This window comes from Ambystoma mexicanum, chromosome 10 (assembly GCF_040938575.1).
Source record: "Ambystoma mexicanum isolate Mex_15411 chromosome 10, UKY_AmexF1_1, whole genome shotgun sequence".
Classification (NCBI taxonomy): domain Eukaryota; kingdom Metazoa; phylum Chordata; class Amphibia; order Caudata; family Ambystomatidae; genus Ambystoma; species Ambystoma mexicanum.
Genome location: NC_090932.1, coordinates 540,878,072 through 540,899,952, shown reverse-complemented (window position 1 = coordinate 540,899,952; position 21,881 = coordinate 540,878,072). Strand labels below are relative to the sequence as shown.

Here is a 21,881-nt window from a genome sequence, read left to right as displayed (position 1 = left end):
CAATCTCTTTACCTATGACTTTGGTGACAAAATTCAAAATAACATGGACAATCTGCCAAAACTCAACAGTGAAGCCATTCAAACATTAATTTATGCTGACATTATAATCCTAGACAAAACTGTGAAAGGCCATCAACAAACAGTGAAACAAGCCCACGTCTATATGACAGAGAATAATCTACGAATTAACATCGACAAAACGAGAACAATGAAACTTATTATGAAAAAAAATAAGTCTCAAGAGGATATGAAGATTCAACTAGAAAATAAAGTGGTGATGTCAACCAGGACAATAAAATATCTAGGTGCTCTAATCAATCAGTCAGCGAATGAAATTGAATGGAAACAACATATTGAGGAGAAAGCGAGATCTTTAGCAAAACAAGGACGCTTCTTTCACCTAAAATATGGGACATACTCAGCAACAGCCACAATATTGCTCTACAAACAAAAAGTAATTCCAATCTTGACATATGACAGTGAGTCGCTCATTAACCAACAACTAATGAGATGGCCCTACTACGAAGCAATATTTTGGAGGAAAACCCTTGCATTGCCTAAAGCATTTCCTGTCCAGAGAATATGGTTTGAATTAGCTTTACAATCAGTACAATCCATAGTGCTGTGGAAACAAATGGGTCTGCTAAGAAAAATAATTTCAGAGGAAAAAATACCAGCACTAGAAATTTTAAAGCAAAAGAAAGAAACATTTCAGGCATCAGCTCTCTTGAAATGGTCCACTGAGATCAAATTGAAAATGAAAAGAGAAGAGATCACGGAAGAGATGTTGGTCCATAGACCACAATATGCAAAACGGAAAATACAAATGAATGACTGGATAAGAACTGTAGAAGAACAGAACAAGTATAAACAACATCTGCATGCTGCAACTGAAGTAAGAGCACTGAATGAATTACCATCATAATTGTCACAGTTTCCGTGTTGCCACATTCGTGATCTATTTCTACGTTTCCCATTAAATATACTGCCCACTCGAGATTATCTATCTTTGAGTGACAAAACAAACATCAGATCCTCTGTCTGTCGATTCTGCAAAGATCAAAATAGTGTGGAAACTCTATTTCATTTGATTATGGTTTGCTCAGGCCTGAAACCAAAAAGAGAACTGTTTAGAGACTTTTTCAAAATTTCTGGCAAACAGTTAACAACTGAGGAAAGATGGACAGAACTTCTTGAAGGAAAGAATCAACGTCTTATATTCACGGTGATGTAATTTTGGAATGAGATTATGCAAGAAGCTTGAAGGAACAAAACAAATATATTTTTCTAAATCTGTGTAAAAATTGATGTAAATATAAATGAAAAGTTTGTTAAATCAAAAAACCATTTTAATTAAAAAAAATAGGACAGACACATGATTTGGAGTATGTTAAATTGATAACAAATTCACACTGCTAAAATCTAACTTTTTAAGGGTGCTAGACTTGGGGACTAAACTGTGATATGGGATGTATGTTTTGATTAGAGATTTATTCATGTAATGAACCCCTGAAACCTCTTTCCACTGGAAATACGTTTTATTGCAGTGTTCTATGTTGTTTTGTGAAAATTCTCCACTTACAGCTAAAACACCAGCTCTTAGGAGTCTAAAAACACCTTTTGGTCATGTGTGGTTGACCTGACTTTACTCAAATCATTCTCCCTTGTTCACAATCAGTTATATCTGGAAAGGTGCCTGTGTGGTCTAAAAAGCTCCTGTACTCTCCATTTCTATTTTTCCAGTCAAATTATAGGCATCACTACCTGCTCCATACATAAATATTTCCTGGACTGACCTGGCAGCAAACAACTATTTTATGAAACCCTAACACTTTCACCTCCAAGAAACTACAAAAAGCATGTTTTATATACAACTCCATTGATCATACAGAAAATATAATTATTATGGTAGTGGGTCCACGTGTTATGTTTTCTCCCTCTGCAGTGTAACAACGAATAATGGAAACTATTTTACTCTAGAATTATTACCACACAGCAACCACCACCCTCTCCTTCCGATATCTATATATTTGACCAGGACAGTATCAGCTTTACTGTACTTAGAGTTGCAAAGTACAAACAGACAATTAAATTAGAAACACTAATAAATAACATATGATTATTAGTCTAGGAAAGAACTACTGGCATTTAAGTCCTGCCCCTTACCACCTATTCAAAAGTAAAGTCGCTGTCCACCAGAACCCCTAATATTCCAATATTCATGCCATGCAAATGTCCTACTACGAAACTTATCAGATTTCCAGGGACGATTTTCTTTTCAAGTCCTAGGTTACATCCGTTCTCTGTTCCAGTGAACAGTCCCCTTATCAGAATCTTCCTTCTCAACAGACCACAACCACCTTCCTGTAATTCCTAGACATCTGACAATTGTTTCTAAATAAGGTGTGCGATCTTTGTAAACATTTGTCTTCAGCACCAACTACATCTTTTGCTCACCGTCTAATTACATATGGATTCACTCTGTATTTTCTACTAGCCTTCATACACGTACATTTTCTTATCAAAAGCATTTTCTTGCCATACTGGCCACTGGCCCCCTGTCTAGTGCACAATATGTCTTCTTTTCTGACCTTCTGTTATTATATATATATATAGTGCTATCAGCAGCCTTCTCCCCTGGGAAGCAATATGAAAAGTTTGCATTAAATCAGCCGATCTGACTACTCTACAAGTTACTGCATAAGTAATCATTAATACAAATGTAATTCTGTGTTTAACTTTGAATCTTCCGCATATATGTAGCGACATAGCATGTTCTAGATGTCTCCGGGAGGTTGAAGATGGAGTGCACCCCATGCCCTTTGAGAGGGAACAACATTGACAAACCATGTATGCTCCTCCACTTCTAATTCAGAAGAAACATTTTGAATGACTAGGCATTATAACCAACCCAGCAGAGACGTGAAGTGTGCACATGTCTTGGAGAACCCGCCAAGTCCAGGTTTATGGCTTCACCACAGTCAGTTGGCTTCTTTGAGTGTAGACACGACCAACATCTACATGGTTTAATGTTCAGCTTCCTGGAGTCCTAGACATCTTCATAGCATGTCGGTCAGGTGAGTTCTGTATCCCTCTATGAAAACCCTCTTCCCCACCCCTGCAACGTGAGACTGCACAGAGACCCAGCTTGGTCTTCTCTTAGTTTGTATGGGCCTCTTTTTCATCTGGCTGGTTCAGTAGATTATTTCTTCTTCGATTACAGGTTGCCCTCTTTATCACTTCCATCCAGCTACAGAAAGAGAGAAAAAGAGAGTGTTCACAAAGGAGTTTCCTGTAGCGTGAAAATGATCTATCCAATATTTCAGTTTACTTTTGAATGAGCTGATCCACATGACACTGCAGAATCCCTTTGTAACTATGTTAACAGAAGGGCAAACCCATATGGACACTGTGAAGCATAATGCTACTGAAGGGTCTTTTGTGGGCTAGACAAGGTTGCAGAGGCAGAGTTACATGAAGGATCTCTAGTGAAGGGTCACTAGGTCCAGCTAACAAGGACTGCGGTATGTTAGCAGAGCTTGATGTTACATGCCAGCTTTAGAATGGCAAGTGTGCACTTCTAGAGCTGTGAAGGTGTCTTGATAATGTATGTTCAGAAGTGAGTTGTTGCCTATGGAGAATATAAAGTGATGCTGTGGGTAGAATTTAGATTATTGGAACTGGAAGTGTTCTAGGTACGGATTGCAGTATTCCTGCACGGCTATGTTTGGTCCCAGTGATGGACTAAAATAAAGTTAATTAAAGGTAATTATTTTAGTCTTTGCCGTGCAGCCCCATGTATACACATGGGGCAATTGCCTAGTGGACAGTAACTGAGTAGAGGCTCTATCACTTAAGTATAGTTTAGAAGACTATGCCTATGAATTCAAAGACCAAAGGTGAACTGCCCCATCAGAGTTCACACCTTATCCTCCCTGCCAAGTCAGGCTTCCTTTTTCTACCATGATTGGAAACTGTGTGATGACCATGATAGAACTAAAAAGAAGAACAAGTTACTATCTCAAGAGCCTTTTGACTAGTTTTACTATCCAGATCTGTCTGTCCTATGTCTGAGATAATCTGCAAACATCTTTTTATACTTTGTCAGATTCTTGCCGCTAACCACGCAGCAGGTTTTTGGAACAAGGGTTGCACTATGCTAAATGCCTAAAATAAGAAAAAGAGTAATGTGATGAATCTGACGATGTCATCCCTCCTTTCCAGGGAATGGACTCTCATCATGTGTCCAGGGGGGGGCAAGCCGCTACCAGATCCTGCCCCTATGGGTGGCTATTTGAGGGAGGACCACATGGGGGAGGCAACCCTCAGGAAGATGACATGACATCATCAGAAAAGGCACAATATCCCCCTTTCTCTTTCAGGGATATTCCCTCCACCCCTAATGCCCTAATGGCATATTGCCATCATCCCCTTCAACAACTTGACAATTTTACTGACAATATTCCTCAATATCAGAAAGCAAATAAAGGAACAAAAACTGAAACGAGGGTGAGGTGAGGAGTAATGATGATTACTGCTAATACAAAGCAACGCCAGCAGTCTAGTAGCTGTAAGAGCGCAATTGATCCAACATGGTTTAAAACCATGCCGGGAAAAGAAGCATGACGTTTGTCTCTTAACCCAGCAGGGGTGAGGACAGCCAAGGAGAGAGAAAGAGAGACAGTACGGCGGCTGGCGGTGCAGAAGATTCTCTGCTTCCAACGCGGGTTGAAGCAGCCAGAGGAAGCAGATGGTCTTGCTGGGTCATGGAAGGCTTGGGAACGTTCCCCTGGCCCATCGTGCTCACAAGTTGAAGCACTGCCACCAAGAAGCTGAGAATAAGAGAGTGGTGGAAGCTGACAAGCGAAGGAAGCGCTCCACAGACCTGATACCAAGTCACAGACTGGCATCAGACATGCGAGGGACCCCGAAGCTGCTGCTGAGAACCGGTGAGCTCGCCGAGAGGGACAGGGCTGCCTGGGCACTTTGGCAGGTGCATCGTCTACCAAAGGAAACACATTGTGAGAGCTGGGGGAAGCCCAAACAAGAGAATAGGGCCCCTGATACTTTTGATTACAAGCTAAGAAGTCCATGGAAAAAGGTCTGGGACCCATAGCCACATTATAAAATACATGTGAGAGAAAAACAGTGTGGCAGAAAATTTGAAATGCAATGAATATTAAAAATCTGGCAGCAGAGTAAACCAGGCGAAAGCAAGTGTGTATAAAGTGAACTACATAAAGAAAGTCCTGACAGGAGAGTATACCAGGCAATGCCATGTGGGTGAAGCGAATTACAGTGAATGTGAAAAAGAACCTGGCAGGAGAGTATACCAGGTTTTTGTGAGTTAAAGAATCCCAAGGATGACCCATGCCCTATGGATTATGAACTATAGTGAATGTGTAAAGAGAAGGAACCTGGCACAAGCGTATACCAGGTGTTTTCCGAGTCTCAGACCTGCACCTAAATTGTATCAAGGAACTATATCAAAGAACTTGGCAGGGGAGAATGCCATGGGGGTCATTGCGACCCGGGCGCAAAGGGATACCGGGCGCCGGTAATCCCTTTGCGCCCTACTACGAGGTCCCTTTGTGGGTCCTGTTAAGGCCGTCTGGTTTTACCAGGCGGCCTTAGCGGGAGCCGCAGGGAGAAAATAACGGTACCCCAAATTGCGGTACCGTTATTTGCACCTTCCCCATTCCCATTGAGCCCTATGGGGTCTCAAATGGGAATTGGGAATGGCTCTGGTGAATGGGGAACCTCGGACTGGACCGGTAATTACTCCCTTCACCAGGCCGGAGTCGGACCGATTTTGGAGGCGGCCATGGTGCTTATAGCACCATGGCCGCCTCCAAACTCAGAATGAGGGCCTTTGTGTTGTTGTGTGAGTCAGAGAATCCCAAGGAAGATTCATGCCCTTAGGATTGTGAATTACATTCAATGTGAGAAGGACTTGGGGAAGGGAGACATTACCCATGGAATAAGTTGCAACATCAAGAGGAGGGGAGATATCCTCTTGAGCTACAAAGAACTTTGTTGTTCTTTTGAACTTTTGTTTTGGTGCAGAGAAACCTGGGGGAGGGAGTCATTTCCTGGAACTGTGAACATTATTCATTTGGAACTTTTGTTGGAATGTATGCCTTTTTGTTGAACTTGAACATTTGCGTACTTTGCAAGTCAGAGACATTACCCCTAGAACCTTAGAGTAAAGGACACTACAAATCACTCCCAGTCAGGTGTATACATATTAAAAATACATGTACATTTATTCAAAGCCTTTGAACTTCAACACAAAGCAATTATTCAATAGTAATACATGAAACCAATACAACACTACTATAACACATATATACAATACCAAGTGGCCTAAAGGGTTAAAAGCACAGAATGGGTCCACAACCTAAAAGGGAAGGAAACAAGCAGTGCAAATATTCTTAAAGCAATTCTTCATTAAATTAACCCTTACTGAGAGGCAGTCCAGTCCCTATAAAGAGAGGAGCCTAGTGCTCAATGTATTTTCAAATGCTGGGGCATGCGATAGTGCAGAAGGGGAAAACCGGGTCTCTTGCAGGGGCTGTAGCAGCTCAGGAAGGTGGGTGACACAATAAAGAATAAGATTCCACTATTCATGGAGGGTTTCCCCAAGAGGGCAGAACAGTTTCCAGGAGTTGGGAATGGGGCAGTAGCACAGGCTTATTTGTCAGGGGACACTTGTGCGCAAAAGTGGATGGATGCGCTAGCGGCCACCGGTAAGGGTTGCAGGTACTCACTGACCCCCCGGTGCACTCAGGACCAAACTTTGGCAGTCGATTCACTTCGGTTGCAGGTTCAAATGCAGCAGTTGTGCGGCACTGCAGCTTTCAGCTGCAAAGTTACAGCGATTATTCCCTGATGGGACAGTGGCGATTTCTCTGCTCCTGGTGGATGGATCAGGCCCGTTTCACTGTAGCAGGCTTTAGGGCACAGAGGGGCACTGCAGCAAGGCACATGCAAAGTTCGTCACCACGGCTGGGTGACAGGGTAACCATGTGTACTCAAGTTCGGGCGCTCTCTCTTTATTCCAGACCTGGGAATGTCAAGTGTACGAAATTCGGTTTGAGAGTGCCGTGAACAAAGAGCTTGCGATGTACCTAGTTTCAAGGGTCTCAGCGAAACTGCTCCGGTGTCAGAGCAAGCGCAAGCTGGTCAGCCCACTGGTTGGCCCAGGGACACTTTCGAGAATGCTTACTTGCAGGGTTTGATGAAGGTGCCGAGAATAGTTGGTCTCACTATTCCAATGGGTCAAAGCGTCTTCAAAGACCTTCTAGTTCGATCAGATCCAGAGGGGTCCAGCAGGACAACTGCGGGCTCAGGGTGCCAAACCTTCCAGCGGGTCACCAGCGGTTCCTCGACTCTGCTTCTTAGTTTCAGGATACTTGGATCCTATCCTAGGTTCAGTGAGAACTCAAGAGATTGACCTGGTGTGGGTGTTTCGGTCCTTCTCTTATCCAAATCTCCTTCGCGCCAAAACGAAGAAGACCCAATGGGAGATCTGCTCACATACAGGCACCCCAGACGTGGATCAATCACAGGCCATGGTGGTCCCAGTCATTCACAGCACACCAGACTCTCTAGCACTCAGGACGTGTTTTGGAACTCGACAGTCCAGCCAGCATCCTGGAAGCACATACACAAAGCATGCAGAAGCCGGCAAAAGCTTGGCGTTTTGTGGGAGAATGCATGCCCAAATAAGGACTGACCCGGGTCGGCTCAACCTGGGGAAGGCAAAGGGGCAAGATGGCTAAAGGACAGGACAAGGAACCTCATGGTATGGCCATTTTGGAGCCAGGCCACCTTCTTGTGCTAACTGTGGTAAACACGGTTTGCATGGCAAGAAAGGGTAAAAATACACGAAAAGATAAGCTGCTACCAGCCCTGTCCAAGGCACATCTGCACTTCTCCTAAAAAATCCTTTGAGAGAGCCTAGGGACTATGGAAATGAAAGGAAGACCCAAGTGCACGGTACTGTAAGGTACATTGTGCACTTGTAACATGTTGCAGAGAAGTTGCAACATTGGAAAGGACTACGGGAAACAAAGTCTCCCAGTGCTGACTGCCTTTAAGGGCATGTCAGTTTCCCCATAACAAAGTGTGCGAAAGCCCAGTGGAGTGCAGCTGAAGGCTGTGCTTCACTGGCAAAGTCAGACTATGCTGTTAAAACAACAGCAAAAAGTTGGGGTGTACACAATTGGAGGAAAAATTACACATAAATGGCAATCTTTCCTTACAGGAGCCAGCCGAGGAAAGTGATTGCCCACCAGCTCTCTGTTTAGCAAAGCACTTAACATGCAGGGAGTTGGTGCCAGAGGAATGGAGGACTCTAGAAGGAATTTATTTGATCAAGAAGCGTTGAAAATAGAGTGGGCCACGGCCGCAGATAGCCTTGTGTCTGATTCAGAGGGATTTGAATTTAATCTGTGCTAAGACCGGGAGCCAGTGAAGGCTTTGTAGGGCAGGAGAAACGCAGTCCCGGGGCTTGAGGTCAAGGATAAATCTTGCTGCCCTTTTCTGGGTTAGCTGGAGGGGTTGCAGGGTGTAGGAAGGAAGATTAAGGAGGAGGCTATTGCAGTAGTCTAGTCTGGAGAGAACCAGAGCACGGATGACATTGAGTCTCTGGGGGAAGGTGAGGAAGGGAAGAGTCCCTTTGAGAAGGAAGAGCTGAAAGTGGGACTTCTTGACAATGTCCTGAATATGAGGGATGAAGGAAAGGGAGGAGTAGAACAGGACTCCAAGATTTCTAGCTGCTGTGACAGGGGAAGGGGGGATCCTGTTGGAAGGCTAGAGTGCAGTGAATAAGTATGGGACCAATAGGGAGGATCTCTGTTTTGCTGGCATTGAGGCAGAGGTCATTGGCAGTGCTCTATAGAAGTTGACTGTCGACTTGTAATACCCCGAACTAGATGGTGCAGAACTAGATGGTGCATGATCGAGCCCCTTACAACCGTACCTACATCCTTTTCAAGGTCAATTTTATGTAGCAGCAATTCCAGACTAGGTCAATAACGCTGGTTAAGTGCATTTACCACTTACGCCACAGCCGGGTCTACTGCCTGTCGAACCGTCCCACTATTAGATTCACTGGGTGGCCTGTATAATGTTAGTTTGTTCTTTTCTGCATCGCTGTGCCTTGCGTGATTTAAATATGTATGCAGAATATTTGTGTATAAGCCTGCATTATCATGAGTCATTAAATCATGCCTGTTTAAAATATCCTTTATTTCAGAGTCAAGACGCATGGTTGCCACCTTGCGCATATCGCAATCTTCCACAGGCACGGGCGCTAGGCTTTCTGATTGTCGTTTGTCCACCAAATACATTTTGTGAGTGTACTCCATCACTGGCCCCGAGCAATCTGGTGAGTAGTGGCGGGGCTATGCCTATGAGAGATCCTATGAATCCACCTTCCTGAAATACTACTTTTCTTTGAGGCCGTATGGATACACGCTTATTAACCAGTTTATTGATGACACTCTTCTTTTTTAGCACACTTACTTGGTGCTGTGTTAAGGGGACATCGCCCTTTAAAGTGTTCTGGGCAATCTCAGAAATAGCAACCACCACATCGTCAGAGGCCGTGGCTAGAATGGCTCTACGTTGCTGGATGGTGGCGTACACAATAATTTTCAGCAGTGCAATGTTTCTCTGTATGCTTGCAGACTTAACAGACACTGATGAGGTGCTCTAGCCAAGGGTGTTTTCAAGATGTTTTAGATGCCTTTTTAGGTGTGTAGACAGGGGGTAGACAGGGTGGGAATATATTGGTGCACAATTTATAATCATCCTGAGTGGCTGTTATTAAATCAACCAACAGAGGTTCATAGGGTTTACTGGTAGTGTCTTCAAAAGCCTCCATGAATCAATGCATTTTGGACAGGTACATATGTCATGCTATCACAGCTAATTGTTGTTTGTCATGAGGGTTTTTATATAACACTATACTATAACTAGTTTTTAGTGTTATAGATTACTCCTACCCTTGTCGAACAAGTTCTGCATGATATAGCAAATACTTAAATTGCAGTGATGTGAATACTGGGTAAAGTCCAGCGCTCTGACCACCCCCTCTGTCATCAAATCATCTACAATGACCGTATTTACCATACTCGGTGGTAGTAATTAATCATTGTTGAGAATGTCCGGCATACTGCGTGAGCAGTTTCTAGATGTTTTCTGACAAAATAACTCTTGCTGCAGCTGTAAGGTCCAGCCAGCACACACGCAAACTGATATTGTAGTCTAGTATCCACAATACCTGGTAATAAATAGCCGTAGGGATGTGTCAACACGTCCTTTTATCAAACAAAACACAGAGAGTCTTCTGCAGAGTACTTGTGCTAATTTCCCATGGCTTTTTGTTGCGTATGATGCATGGCTGTGTAATGGTAATAACCCTAGGGTTGTTAGGCGCATCTCCCTGTGTATACGACTGTACTAGATCTTTCAAAATATATCTCAGCTGTATTGTGAACATTCAGCGTTATTCCTTTCCCTTTCAAATTGACAGTCCGTAGAGATGTACGACAGACTTATGTTTTAGGCCCTACATATAGGGCCTTATTATTATTATTATTATTATTAATATTATTATTATATAGAAATTCCAAAATGTACTTGTTGGGGGCTAGCTCTGAAGTGTGATCCCCTATGTCATCGCCTGTGGTCGGATTGACATCCCTGGAGCGCTGGCAAAGATAACACTATCGGTATCATTATACAGAACCCTCTCTTGCTATTGATCCATCACAACGTACAGCGTCAAATACGTGTGAGCTGTTATGAATGCGGCTATCAATATACTGGTACTGTCAGAAATTGATGGACATTCTTTGGCCTATAGCCAGCACAAACAAGCTGTTGCATCATCTATGAACAAGCAGCTGCTCACATCATAAGAATTATCGAATAAATAAGCATGAAGCTCATCTTTGTTTGTGATGATGACTGTGTTTGACAAATTTACTCTTTGTGCAAACCTGTCCCATAGGGAATTCAGAAATAGTTTTGCTAACAGTGGCTGAACGAGGCTGTCCTCGATGTGTGTCCTATGCAAACATATGACATGATGGTTGTAATAAACATACAAGTAAGCCTATTTAGTGGCATTGTCCACACACCATGACGGAAGCCAGAGCCCTTCTGCTTCTGCTGGAGGAACATTTGAATATACTCACAAAAAAGCAATAGGGTGATTGTTTTAAAATCCCATATCTCGTGTATGCACTCAAGTTGATATCCATGTTTTAAAGCAGCCTGTAACTGGATTGTACACCAAGTGCCTGTCAGCACCCACTCTTAATCTGTGTGTTTACACCTGGCCTGTTTTGTCTCAAATCATGTACGACAAAGCGTGACCACTAGCTTGCCACCACATCTATAGGGCAGCACAGGTAAGTAAAGGCCTCTGGATGGATAGGCCTCACGCCCGATACTAATCTATGGGCCTTATTATACGTTTTCTGGTCCGGTAACTACGGTACCGGTAAGCTTGCCGGTACCGTAGTTACCGGACTGGCAAACTACGAGTTCTTCTCGCGGGTGCTGTCCCACCGACAGGACTGGCCTGCTGGGTGGACCGGCACCCGCGAGCAGAGCATGTTGGATTCACCAGCACCATTCTGAATGGTGCCGGTGCATCTGACTTCCCCATTCCCATTGAGCCCTCTGGGGCTCAAATAGGAATGGGGAGCATTTCATTCCGGTGCCCGCAAATGGGCAATTACCGGGTCCGACAGGGCTGTAATGACCCAGTAATTGGCCATTTTACCATCAGGGCTATCGCCAAACTTGTAATGAGGTCCTATATCTACAGAATTGTCACAGATGATCTTGGTGTGTCCTAGAGCATATGGCTGTTTATTGTTCACAGCCAGGTATAGACTGGTGAAATCTAAATAGTTATTTTCTCGCCCTCTGAGATGCGATTGTGTACCTTTAAAGCATTCTTGCGACCTTCATACAATGTATCTCAGGGTTGTATGGAGTCTAACAGTTTCTTCTCTTTAGGAAAACGACCCTCTTTCGGGTTACTTTGTACTATTGCGCCCCACTCATGTTCCCAAATACTGACAACACAAACTCCTTGACTGGATAGGAACATTTGTTGCAACAGGGTGTGTCTATACAATTGCTCGTAAGTAGTACCTATGAGAGTGTTGAACCCCCCCGGCTGAGTAACATTCAGGACACCCAGGATAAAAATGACTGTTGAATTCATAGGCTGTTGCCACACCCTGAATCAATGCATATCGTCCTGCAGTATTTACCATAGCGTTTCTCACTGCTACCACTTAGGGTGTGTTGCATCGCAATGTTTTCGGTCTCTGTTATGTATAAGAGCCATTGAATAGCCACTGTTGATTGTTTTTGGCACCCGTGGTATAAATCATGGTGCAACAGCACCATCTTTTCAGGCTTTAGGTACAAATGTCTGTAGATCTGCATGCAGCAACTAGCCCTTGTGATACTTTTAAAAGGAATGATGTATGCCCAGCGCTCTCTTCTTCAATATCTTCCTCCTCGAGCCCTTCGCTTAGCTACCTCCAACTCTCTATGGGTCAGATGCTTCTCCAGACAGAGAGTGGGTGTTATATGTCTGTCCTCTGCAGGGGCCTCCTTCTGGAATGGCCTCCCTGCCTCTCTCAAACTTGAGCCGGTTCACCTGAAGTTCTGGAAGCAGCTCAAAACGTTCCTCTTCGCGTTTGCTTTCTCCCTCTCACTCCCCTGCTGACCTAACTGACCAACCTGTCCGCTGCACTGACTGGCTGCTTGGCTACCCTCAGAGTCTCACTGGGTACCAGGCTCTCTCTTGACCAGTCACTGCTGCACTGCCTCCGGGCCTACATTGCACTTAGGGGCTGTAACTGTAACTCTACAGTCCCTTGCCTCCTTGCACTTACCCAAAGTCGCACTGCATTGGCTGCACTATTTTATTTATTTTTTTATTTAAAATGCATTTGGTTTACATCTTAAACCTTACATTTATGGTTCAGAACAATTTACAATGTCTTCTTTAAAAATGTTTTGACTTTACTGTTCTTATTTGCTACTACTGCTTTCCAACATAATTGTTTCCCAGAAGTGGAATATGGTAGTGACCATCTTTCTGTTGTTTCCCATCAGGATTTGGTTCCATCTTTCTTCTTTTTCCATTTCTATCAGGGCACTTTGCTATTTATCGCTGAAGAGCAGTCTTTTTTGGTTGAGTGCCTCACATTCCATAATTACATGGTATATAGTTTCTGTTTTTCCCAATATTAGACAGAATCTGCAGTCGCAATTTGCACTTTTGTTTTGACTCCATTTCCCCAGGACTTCTCTTGTTGGGAGTAGGTTCAGTCTTAATCTTAAAAACATATCTCTAATTCTTTGATCTGGATATAGATTTAGGTAGTGTGGTAGTTGGTTGAGTGCTCGTGCCTCTCCATTGCACTTTAGGGTCAGCTTGTATCGATCTTTCTGCTCTTGTGTCTCAATCCAATCGGTTCAACTCAACTTCTTTTTGACATTTTGTGGCATCTTCGTCAATATCTCTAATGCAATTCCTTTTTTGTTACATATGCTCATTGTTGCTTCTTTCCATTTGTTTAGTACTGTATCATTCAAGTGTGAGGTTCTTAATATTTCTAGAGCCGATATCTTTTCTTCACTGTTCAATTTTCTGATTAAGTCTAGTATTTTCCATTCTATTATTGATTCTAGCGATTGGAGGCCCAGCTCATAATGGATACGGGCCATTGGCATATTTTGGGGTAGGCCTAGTACTTTCTGCCAGTAAATCTCCAGTTTTGTCCATATAGATCGGCTGCACTATTCAGAGCATTGCTGCCCTGTTTCCCTTCCCTCTCCCAGGAACTTCCCCCCTCCCCTTACTAGACACAAGGCTTAGTAAGATAGTTTGTCTTGTCCTCCCTCTGTTTTCCCTCTCTTGTCTTGTCACACCTAGAAACACTTGTGTATAGGAGTGTTATAAATGACGTATCATATCATATATATAGGTGTTTGCTGGCGGGTCGTTTGAATGATCCCATCCCTGAACAAATGACATACATGTCTTAAAATGTTGACATCTTCTTTACAGTAAGTCCTTAACTTCTGGTGAAGGTCAAATATGCGGTGCTCATTTGCCTTATAGCACATCATGAATGGGTCTTTTTTTCTATGCATCATGTACAGAACACCATATTGATCGGGGTCCGGGATCGGCCCTACATAGTTTTGATTAGCCGCTCTGTTGAAAAGATGTGGAAAGAAGCCCTTTGAACCGGGAAAACTAAAAGCTTTTTGGAGTTGTGAGGGGTCAGCTATGAGAGGCAGACCCAAGGTTTTCATGTTTTCAAAGACATTTATTAAATAAAAAAGAGGTTGGGGAAATGCCTTTCTAGCCCTATTCTAAAGAGGAATTTACCCATCTAGAAAGCAAAACTAAGGATTTGTCTGTGTCAGGAAGTCTGTAAATAACAATCTGTCCTTGTGTCCAAAACGTCCTATCCTGGCCCTCACACTATGAACAAAATAACAACGGGTGCAAGGAAATGTCTTTGATTTGATGATTGCAAAAGTGTGCAAAAACCAAAAGTAATAACTCCAATGAAAATGCTCACCAAAGTAAATGGCCTTTGGACACAGAGGATGCTTCGCTTCCCCTAGATTCTTCAAATAGGATTGCAAAAATGTCCTTTCAGTCCAAGTTCCTTACGACCTGCTTTGGATTCACAAAGTTCTTGTTTATGCAGCAAAGCTCTCTATATGGCTTTCTGTGAAACCTCTTGTAGCTTTGTAGATTGCCTGGTATTCCCCCTGCCAGGAATCTTGGTTCAATCTCAATTGCCTTGTATACTCTCCTGCAAGGGTTTCTTTTGAAGGCTTGCAGATTATCTGGTATACTCTCCTGGCAGAAATATGTACACAACTTCAATTGCCTGGTATACGGCCTACCAGGATTTCTTGTATATTTTCTCAATTCTTCAGTTACATTAAAATAGCATATACCGTGAGGTGCTTGGTATATATATCTTTGGCAATGCTTGTTCAAACCTCTCCCCCCACATTGGCATCTCACGCATCTGTATTGGGTTGGGGTTTTCCTTTGGACTTTGTCTTGGCTGCATTCAAATATTCTTCTTATTGGGTATTGATTTTGTAACCTTTGGGATTTACCCACATTAGCAATTTCGTGCAATTCAAACAATGTGTTCTTGTGCTTGTCGGAACACCCTGTGTTCCCCAGAGGCTTTGGGTTGACTCACCAGGCTTTTCCAGCAATTCCGATACTCTGCGCCTTTTCAGGATGGCTCCTTCATCCATTTTCCATTGAAAATTATGTGGACGTTCTACCACCTGCTCACGTGGCATTGTAGTTTGTTTGTTTGTTCGTTTGTTTTATTTGTAGCACGCGCCAGACCCGGAGGTAACCGGGCGCGTGTTCAAAAATACTTTACGCTTACAGGTCACAGTTACATACAGTTACACATTCCAAGTAATTAAATGATGCATTGACAGAAAAAGGATGACAATATACATGGTTATATACACAGGTATTTGTACACAGAGGTGTATACACGGTATACATTGAGAGTTAAAAGAGCATGTCGGTGCACGTTCAGTTGCAGGTTAACAGGTGGGTCAGGCATGAGTGGTCCTAGTGTCGGTCAGTTATAGGTCATTTTCTTTTAGCCATTTAATACAGCTGAGTCTGAAGTGTGGATAGGATTGGTCAGACCTTAAGGAAGATGGGAGGGAGTTTCATAGCTGGGTCGCTTTGACAGGGAAGCTGTTGCCTCCAGCTGTGCTCAATTTAAATGGGGGTACAACTAGCTGGTTGGTACATGCTTCTCGGGTGGGTCTATTAGAAGTTCTTCTTTTGACTCTTTCTGTTAGGTATTTGGGGGCTAAGTCATTGATACTTTTGAACGTTAGTGATACTGTTTAATTTTATCAGCTGTAGAGAGCCAGTTAGACTGTCTTCTGATGTCTGATATATCTCTCTTCTTGGGATTCCTCGTGCGGCTCTGAGGGCATTGTTCTGCAAGGTTTGGATTTTTTGCAGTGTGTGTTTATTAGACCCTATGTATAGTGCGTTGCAATAGTCCAATTTGGATAATACCTGGGCTCATGATAGGGTGAGGCAGCTGGTAGTGGACAAGTATGGTTTAGCTGCTCTAATCAGCTTAGAGGTGTATGCGGTGCTAGAAGCCATCGCACTCACCTGCTTTGTTAGGGAGAGGCAAGAGTCGAGGTAAAGACCTAATGTTTTTACCTCTTTTGCTACTTTGATGGTGTTGCCATCTATAACAAATGATGAATAGACATTGTTCAGTCTTTTGATATTTTGTGTGTTCCCCAGTATGATGAGTCCGTTTTGTCATCATTCAGGCATAGAACATGACGTGCCATCCATGCCTGGATGATGAGGTATATCTTGTTCACCAAGGCCCAATCCTGTTCGTAATCCCCCGAAAGTGGGATGAGAATCTGAGTGTATCTACATAGTTTGTGTAGGTGACACCCAGAAGGTCCAGATCATCAAACAGGGGCTTCGTGAAAATGTTATACATGGTCGGAGAGACGTCCGCTCCTTAGCCAGCCGAACTGATACACTTGAAACCCATGTCCGAGAGAATACAGAAACCAAAACCCAACTCCTACAAGACATAGACGTACTTCAACAAAGAGTCAAGAACCTGGAAGATAGGGCCGAGGAGGCAGAAGGGTGGGCCTGCCGGAACAACATTCGGCTCCTCGTTCTGCCAGAGGGCATTGAGGGACCGGACCCCACTAATTACGTTGAGAACCTCCTGCTGCAGGAAATAGGGGCGGAAAGGCTTTCACAAGGCTTCACTATCGAGAGAGCTCATAGGTCTCTTGCAAAGAAACCGCCGCCGAGCACCCCATCCAGGCCTATGATAGCGAAGGTACTCAACTACAGGGACCGAAAGGTCATATTGGCCTTTTCACGATCAGGCGGTCAGATCCAAAGAAACTCTGCAAAAATTGCCATCTATCCAGATTACACCTTCCAAGTCCAAATGAATAGGGCGCAGTTCATATACACGAAAGCCAGACTGAAAGCAGCAGGACTGCGCTACATGCTTTTGTACCCTTCAAGATTGAAGGTAATACACAACAACAAAGCCCACCTGCTCGCCTCACCGGCACAGGCCCGGGACTGGATGGATGGGCAGCAGATCCCTGACATCGAGGATAAGAAGCGGAGGCCACGCTGAGCCCTTCTCCACGTGGCAGGAGAGAGTCCTTCTATCTATATAGCCTACCAGCAGAATGACTGCGCTTAAGCACAGCTGGAATGATCCTCTAGAGCGTGACACCGGAGCCAAATGTCATTCCACCCCTGTATGTTTTTACAGGGTATAGATACCCGCACGTAGGGCACCTGAAGACCAATGAGTGGTCAAACAGAGCGGAAACGGGACTGTCATAATGAGGGAAACCTTGCTGGACCTGTTCTAAGTTTGGGGAGTTTACAGTTACTGGGGGGAGGGACATGGGGTGTTGGCTCCAAAGTTGGGAACCTAAATCGAGAAACACCAAGACCACGGGGAAATTCCACATACAACTCGTCACCAACAAGACCTCAAGAGATGCCTGAAACGAACGCCAGACCACCCGATACCCATGGCTGATACGATAAACGTTATGACGTGGAACGTCAGACGCATGAATAGCTTTGTAAAGCAACGCTGCATTCACGCATATTTGAAAAGATGCAAGGCTGGGATTGCTATGCTCCAAGAAACACATCTAACTGCAAAAAAACTGGAAGCATTGGCCAGGACATGGCGGGGGACCTTGATAGGATCCTCGTACTCCTCTTATGCCAGGGGAGTCTTGATTTGGATTGATCCGACCATCCGCTTTAGACTAATAAGCACCAAAACAGATGATGAGGGCAGGATGGCACTGGTGTGTGGCACTATCGAGGGCAGAGAGGTATGCCTAATCAGCACCTACGCACCTAACCACGACGCAACAGTTTGTTTTCACTCCGTATATTCACGACTCAGCCCTTATAGAGACAGCATTATGATCTGGGGAGGCGACCACAATTGCACCTTAGACCCCCTAAAAGATAGATCAGATAAACATACCCGCCCATCCCCTCTGGCCAAAATATTATCTAAATTAATACATCAGCTACTACTCCGGGACTTGTTGAGGGAACAACACCCAGGGAAACTTGAATATTCCTTTTACTCCCCACCTCACGCTGTTCATACTAGGCTTCACTATTTCTTTCTAAGTCAGGAGCAACAAGCCATGTTTAGCGATGCACATTACCTGCCCAGGGTGCTGTCTGACCACTCCCCGCTGTTGGTCACCTGGGAAGTATCCCCGCTTAGACCCCCGGTGCCCACCTGGAGGCTTAGAGCCGAGGCCCACATGATACGGCTTTCCGGCAACACATAAGGGATAGTACCGAGGAATACTGGCAGGGAAACTTGAATAGCGTTAAACATATAGGCACTGCGTGGGAGGCATACAAGGTGGTCATGAGGGGATAGATGATTGAGGCTATAGGCGGTGCCCAAAGATCCATCACAACTTCATTAGAAAGCTCTGAGAAAGAGCTGGGAGAACTGGAGGGCAGGGCTGACTCAACCCCAGAACACCTACAAAAAATAACCAAACTAAGGCAAACCTGTTTAACACACTGGGAATCCCTGGGGAAATTGAGTTACGCTAATCACACTGAAAGAACCCACGCCCTGGGAGACAAACCCGGGAAACTCCTAGCCTGGCTGTTTAAAAGGGAGATTCCCCGGATACCCATTTGCCAAATACTCAAACCAGACGGTACCACCGCACATACCCAAAAAGGAATCAACTCAGTCTTCTCTGACTTTTATCGCAACCTCTATTCCAAGACCCTGCCCCTCGCTGACACCGGGATCGAGGATGTCCTGGACATCATCGAGCTGCCCAAATTAGACTCACAGATGGCTGAAACCCTAGACGAGCCCATCACTCCCGATGAAGTAATGGTAATCATTAGATCCCTACAATCCGGAAAATCCCCAGGCACGGATGGCCTCCCCAGAGAGTTTTATAAGTCTTGTGAGGAGACCCTAGCCCCACTGTTGGCTCAGGTGTTTAATGAAGCCTACAAGCGCGGTACCCTCCCTGACTCAATGAGGGAAGCCGTAATCATCCCCCTTCTTAAGCCTGGAAAGGATGGAACGGACTGTGGCTCCTACAGGCCTCTCTCCATGTTAAACATTGATAGCAAGATCCTAACCTCCCTGCTAGCGAATAGATTGCATAGAGTAATCCCCCAGCTGATCAATCAGGACCAAACGGGCTATGTGCCCGGGCGCTCTATTACCGAGAACCTGCGCAGGTTGCACCACGTCATATACAGCACGGAACAAAGGCCTCAGAAATACGCAGTCGCGTCACTTGACGCCACCAAAGCCTTCGATTCAGTGCGGTGGGAATGGCTATACGCCACCATGGTAAAAATGGGGATAGGACCATTTTTTTTAAATGGACCCAATTGGTTTACACCAACCCAACTGCCAGAGTGCGAACGAATAAAACATACTCCGACAAGTGGTCCCTCCATAGAGGCACCTGTCAGGGATGCCCACTGTCCCCCATGTTATATATCATCGGCACCGAACCCGTGGCTGCTTACCTTAGACAGGAATACGGATATGGGGGCATCGAGATTGACGGGGTGACCCACCTCGTCTCCATGTACGCCGATGATACACTATTGTACTTACACAATCCCGAACATCTCCTGCCCTACATCCTAGAGACCCTAGACGGATTCTACAAACATACAGGGATCCAGATCAACAAAGACAAGTCTTGTCTCTACCCTCTTGCTGCACTATATAGTGACGGTTTCAGATCCCTGCCCCCCTTAGACCTACAATGGCAGGTGACTTCCTTTAGATACCTGGGAATCACTATACATCGAAACCCATACACAGAACACATCCTCAACACGGTTAGAGCGAAAGACACCCTGGAGAAATCCATGGAATTTTAGAGTAGGCTCCCGCTCTTGATGGCTGGAAGGGCGGGCCTCCTCAAGATGGTGGCACTCCCCCGCCTACTACACAATTTCACTAACGTCCACTTCAACATCCCCCCCTCATTCTTTAGAGATATTAATAAACTATGTAGACGATTCCTCTGGCAGGGGGGCAGGCACAGGGTGGCGTTGGAGACACTCCAAAGACCCTATGAGAGGGGAGGAATGAAAGTTCCCAACTTCGAACTGTACTACCTTGCAAGCCAATTAAGACACGTGATGTGATGGATGGCCGATGATGTGATGGATGGCCGACGAGATCACTACAGACACCGACTCCTCCAACTGGCTCTACCTCGACTTTTACTCAGGGACCTACTTTGGGTCGAGGAGGGTGCTCTACGACGCTGCCCATACCTGGCCAGGCTTGGAACCCAGCTTTCGAAAAAGGGCTTTCAGAACAGTGGGGTCAGCAGATCAGTATTCCCCACAAATCCCCATAGCGGCAATCATGGCCAAATACCCATGGGGTCAACTGGAAACGCGTGCCCAGTGGGAACCCTGTGGTGTGGCTACCCTAGGAGACCTGGTTCAGGACCAGGAGATCCTAACATTCGCCGATCTCAACGAGACCGCGGGGCTACCTGCAGGGCAGTTCTTGCTCCACAGGGCAGTTGGTGCAGGCTATGAAGGACAGATGGCCTGGGGCTGCCAACCTAGCAACAGAGAATGAGGTCATAGAAACAATGTTAGACACTGCCGAAGGAGGTCACGAGACTTTGCGACTCTATGAAGCCTTGATGGAAGGTACGACCAGAAACGAACTCAAAAGCAGAGGGAAGTGGGAAAACGAACTGGGCCTTGAATTCGAGGCTAAAGAATGGGAGGAGATAACCCACTATCACAAAAAAATCTCCAGAAATGGCCGCTTACAACTTATCCAACTGTACATCACCAACAGAGCTTACCTCACACCAGAAGCTATATCGAGGTTCAAGGGTGCAGAAACCCAGGTATGCCCCAAATGCAACGAGCTGAGGGCGGGAATGACTCACATGTTCTGGGGCTGTCGAGTGATACGTAGCTTCTGGACACAGGTACAGGAAAGAGTGGCAAATGCGGACATTGAAGTGGAAGTGCATAATCCAGTGGCCTGCATTTTGGGCAGATACAAGCGCAACAGCAAAAACAAGCCTCTAAACAGACTCAAAGACCTAATATACATAACGGCGAAAAGACGCATAGCCATGGGATGGAAGAGCCCCAGAAGCCCGATCAAGGCTCCGTGTTGGGGAGACCTCACGAGGTGGATAGCTGCTGAGACTGGAGCATGGGAAACCGCAATTCACGAACAGAGGCTGGACACCAGCGAGGAACTACACCGTTGGGTGGCGCTGACAGTGCCATTGCTCCATCCCAGAGTGTCAGATGATACCTCAGATGGTACGGATAGCCCTAGCCCAAAAGCTGGTTCGACGAGGACTGACGAGTTGACCGTGGTCTTGGGGGAGGGTGGGAAGGGGAAGAATTGTTGATGTGTATTATGTATGTCGCATTGATAATGACAACGGTTTGTTTATATTGTTAAAACCCAATAAAGAAATTTTAAAAATAAATAAATACATGGTCGGTGAGACACAGGATCCCTAGGGAACGCCACATGTGATGGGTACTGGGTCAGCTGCTGCAGAGGTAGAGAAAACTCTCATGGTTCTGCCACTTAAGAACAACTTGATCCACGCAATGGCATGTGTGGAGAAGTGGGCCGCAGATTCCATGTGGGTACAGAGCACATCATGGTCCACCAGGTCAAATGTCGCTGAGAGATCCAATAGGAGGAGTA

At 45.0% G+C, this 21,881-nt stretch overlaps 1 protein-coding gene across 2 annotated transcripts in view; it reads right to left on the bottom strand.

The window, feature by feature from the left end:
* Window positions 1-1,336: 1,336 nt before the first annotated feature.
* FARP2 (FERM, ARH/RhoGEF and pleckstrin domain protein 2) overlaps window positions 1,337-21,881 on the bottom strand; it is a 4,051,843-nt gene continuing 4,031,298 nt past the window's right edge. For both annotated transcript variants that reach the window (XM_069618112.1, XM_069618113.1), the window contains one exon: window positions 1,337-3,250. In XM_069618112.1, coding sequence (XP_069474213.1) covers window positions 3,160-3,250 — 91 coding nt within the window. In that variant the 3' untranslated portion in view covers window positions 1,337-3,159. The remainder of the gene's footprint in view (window positions 3,251-21,881) is intronic.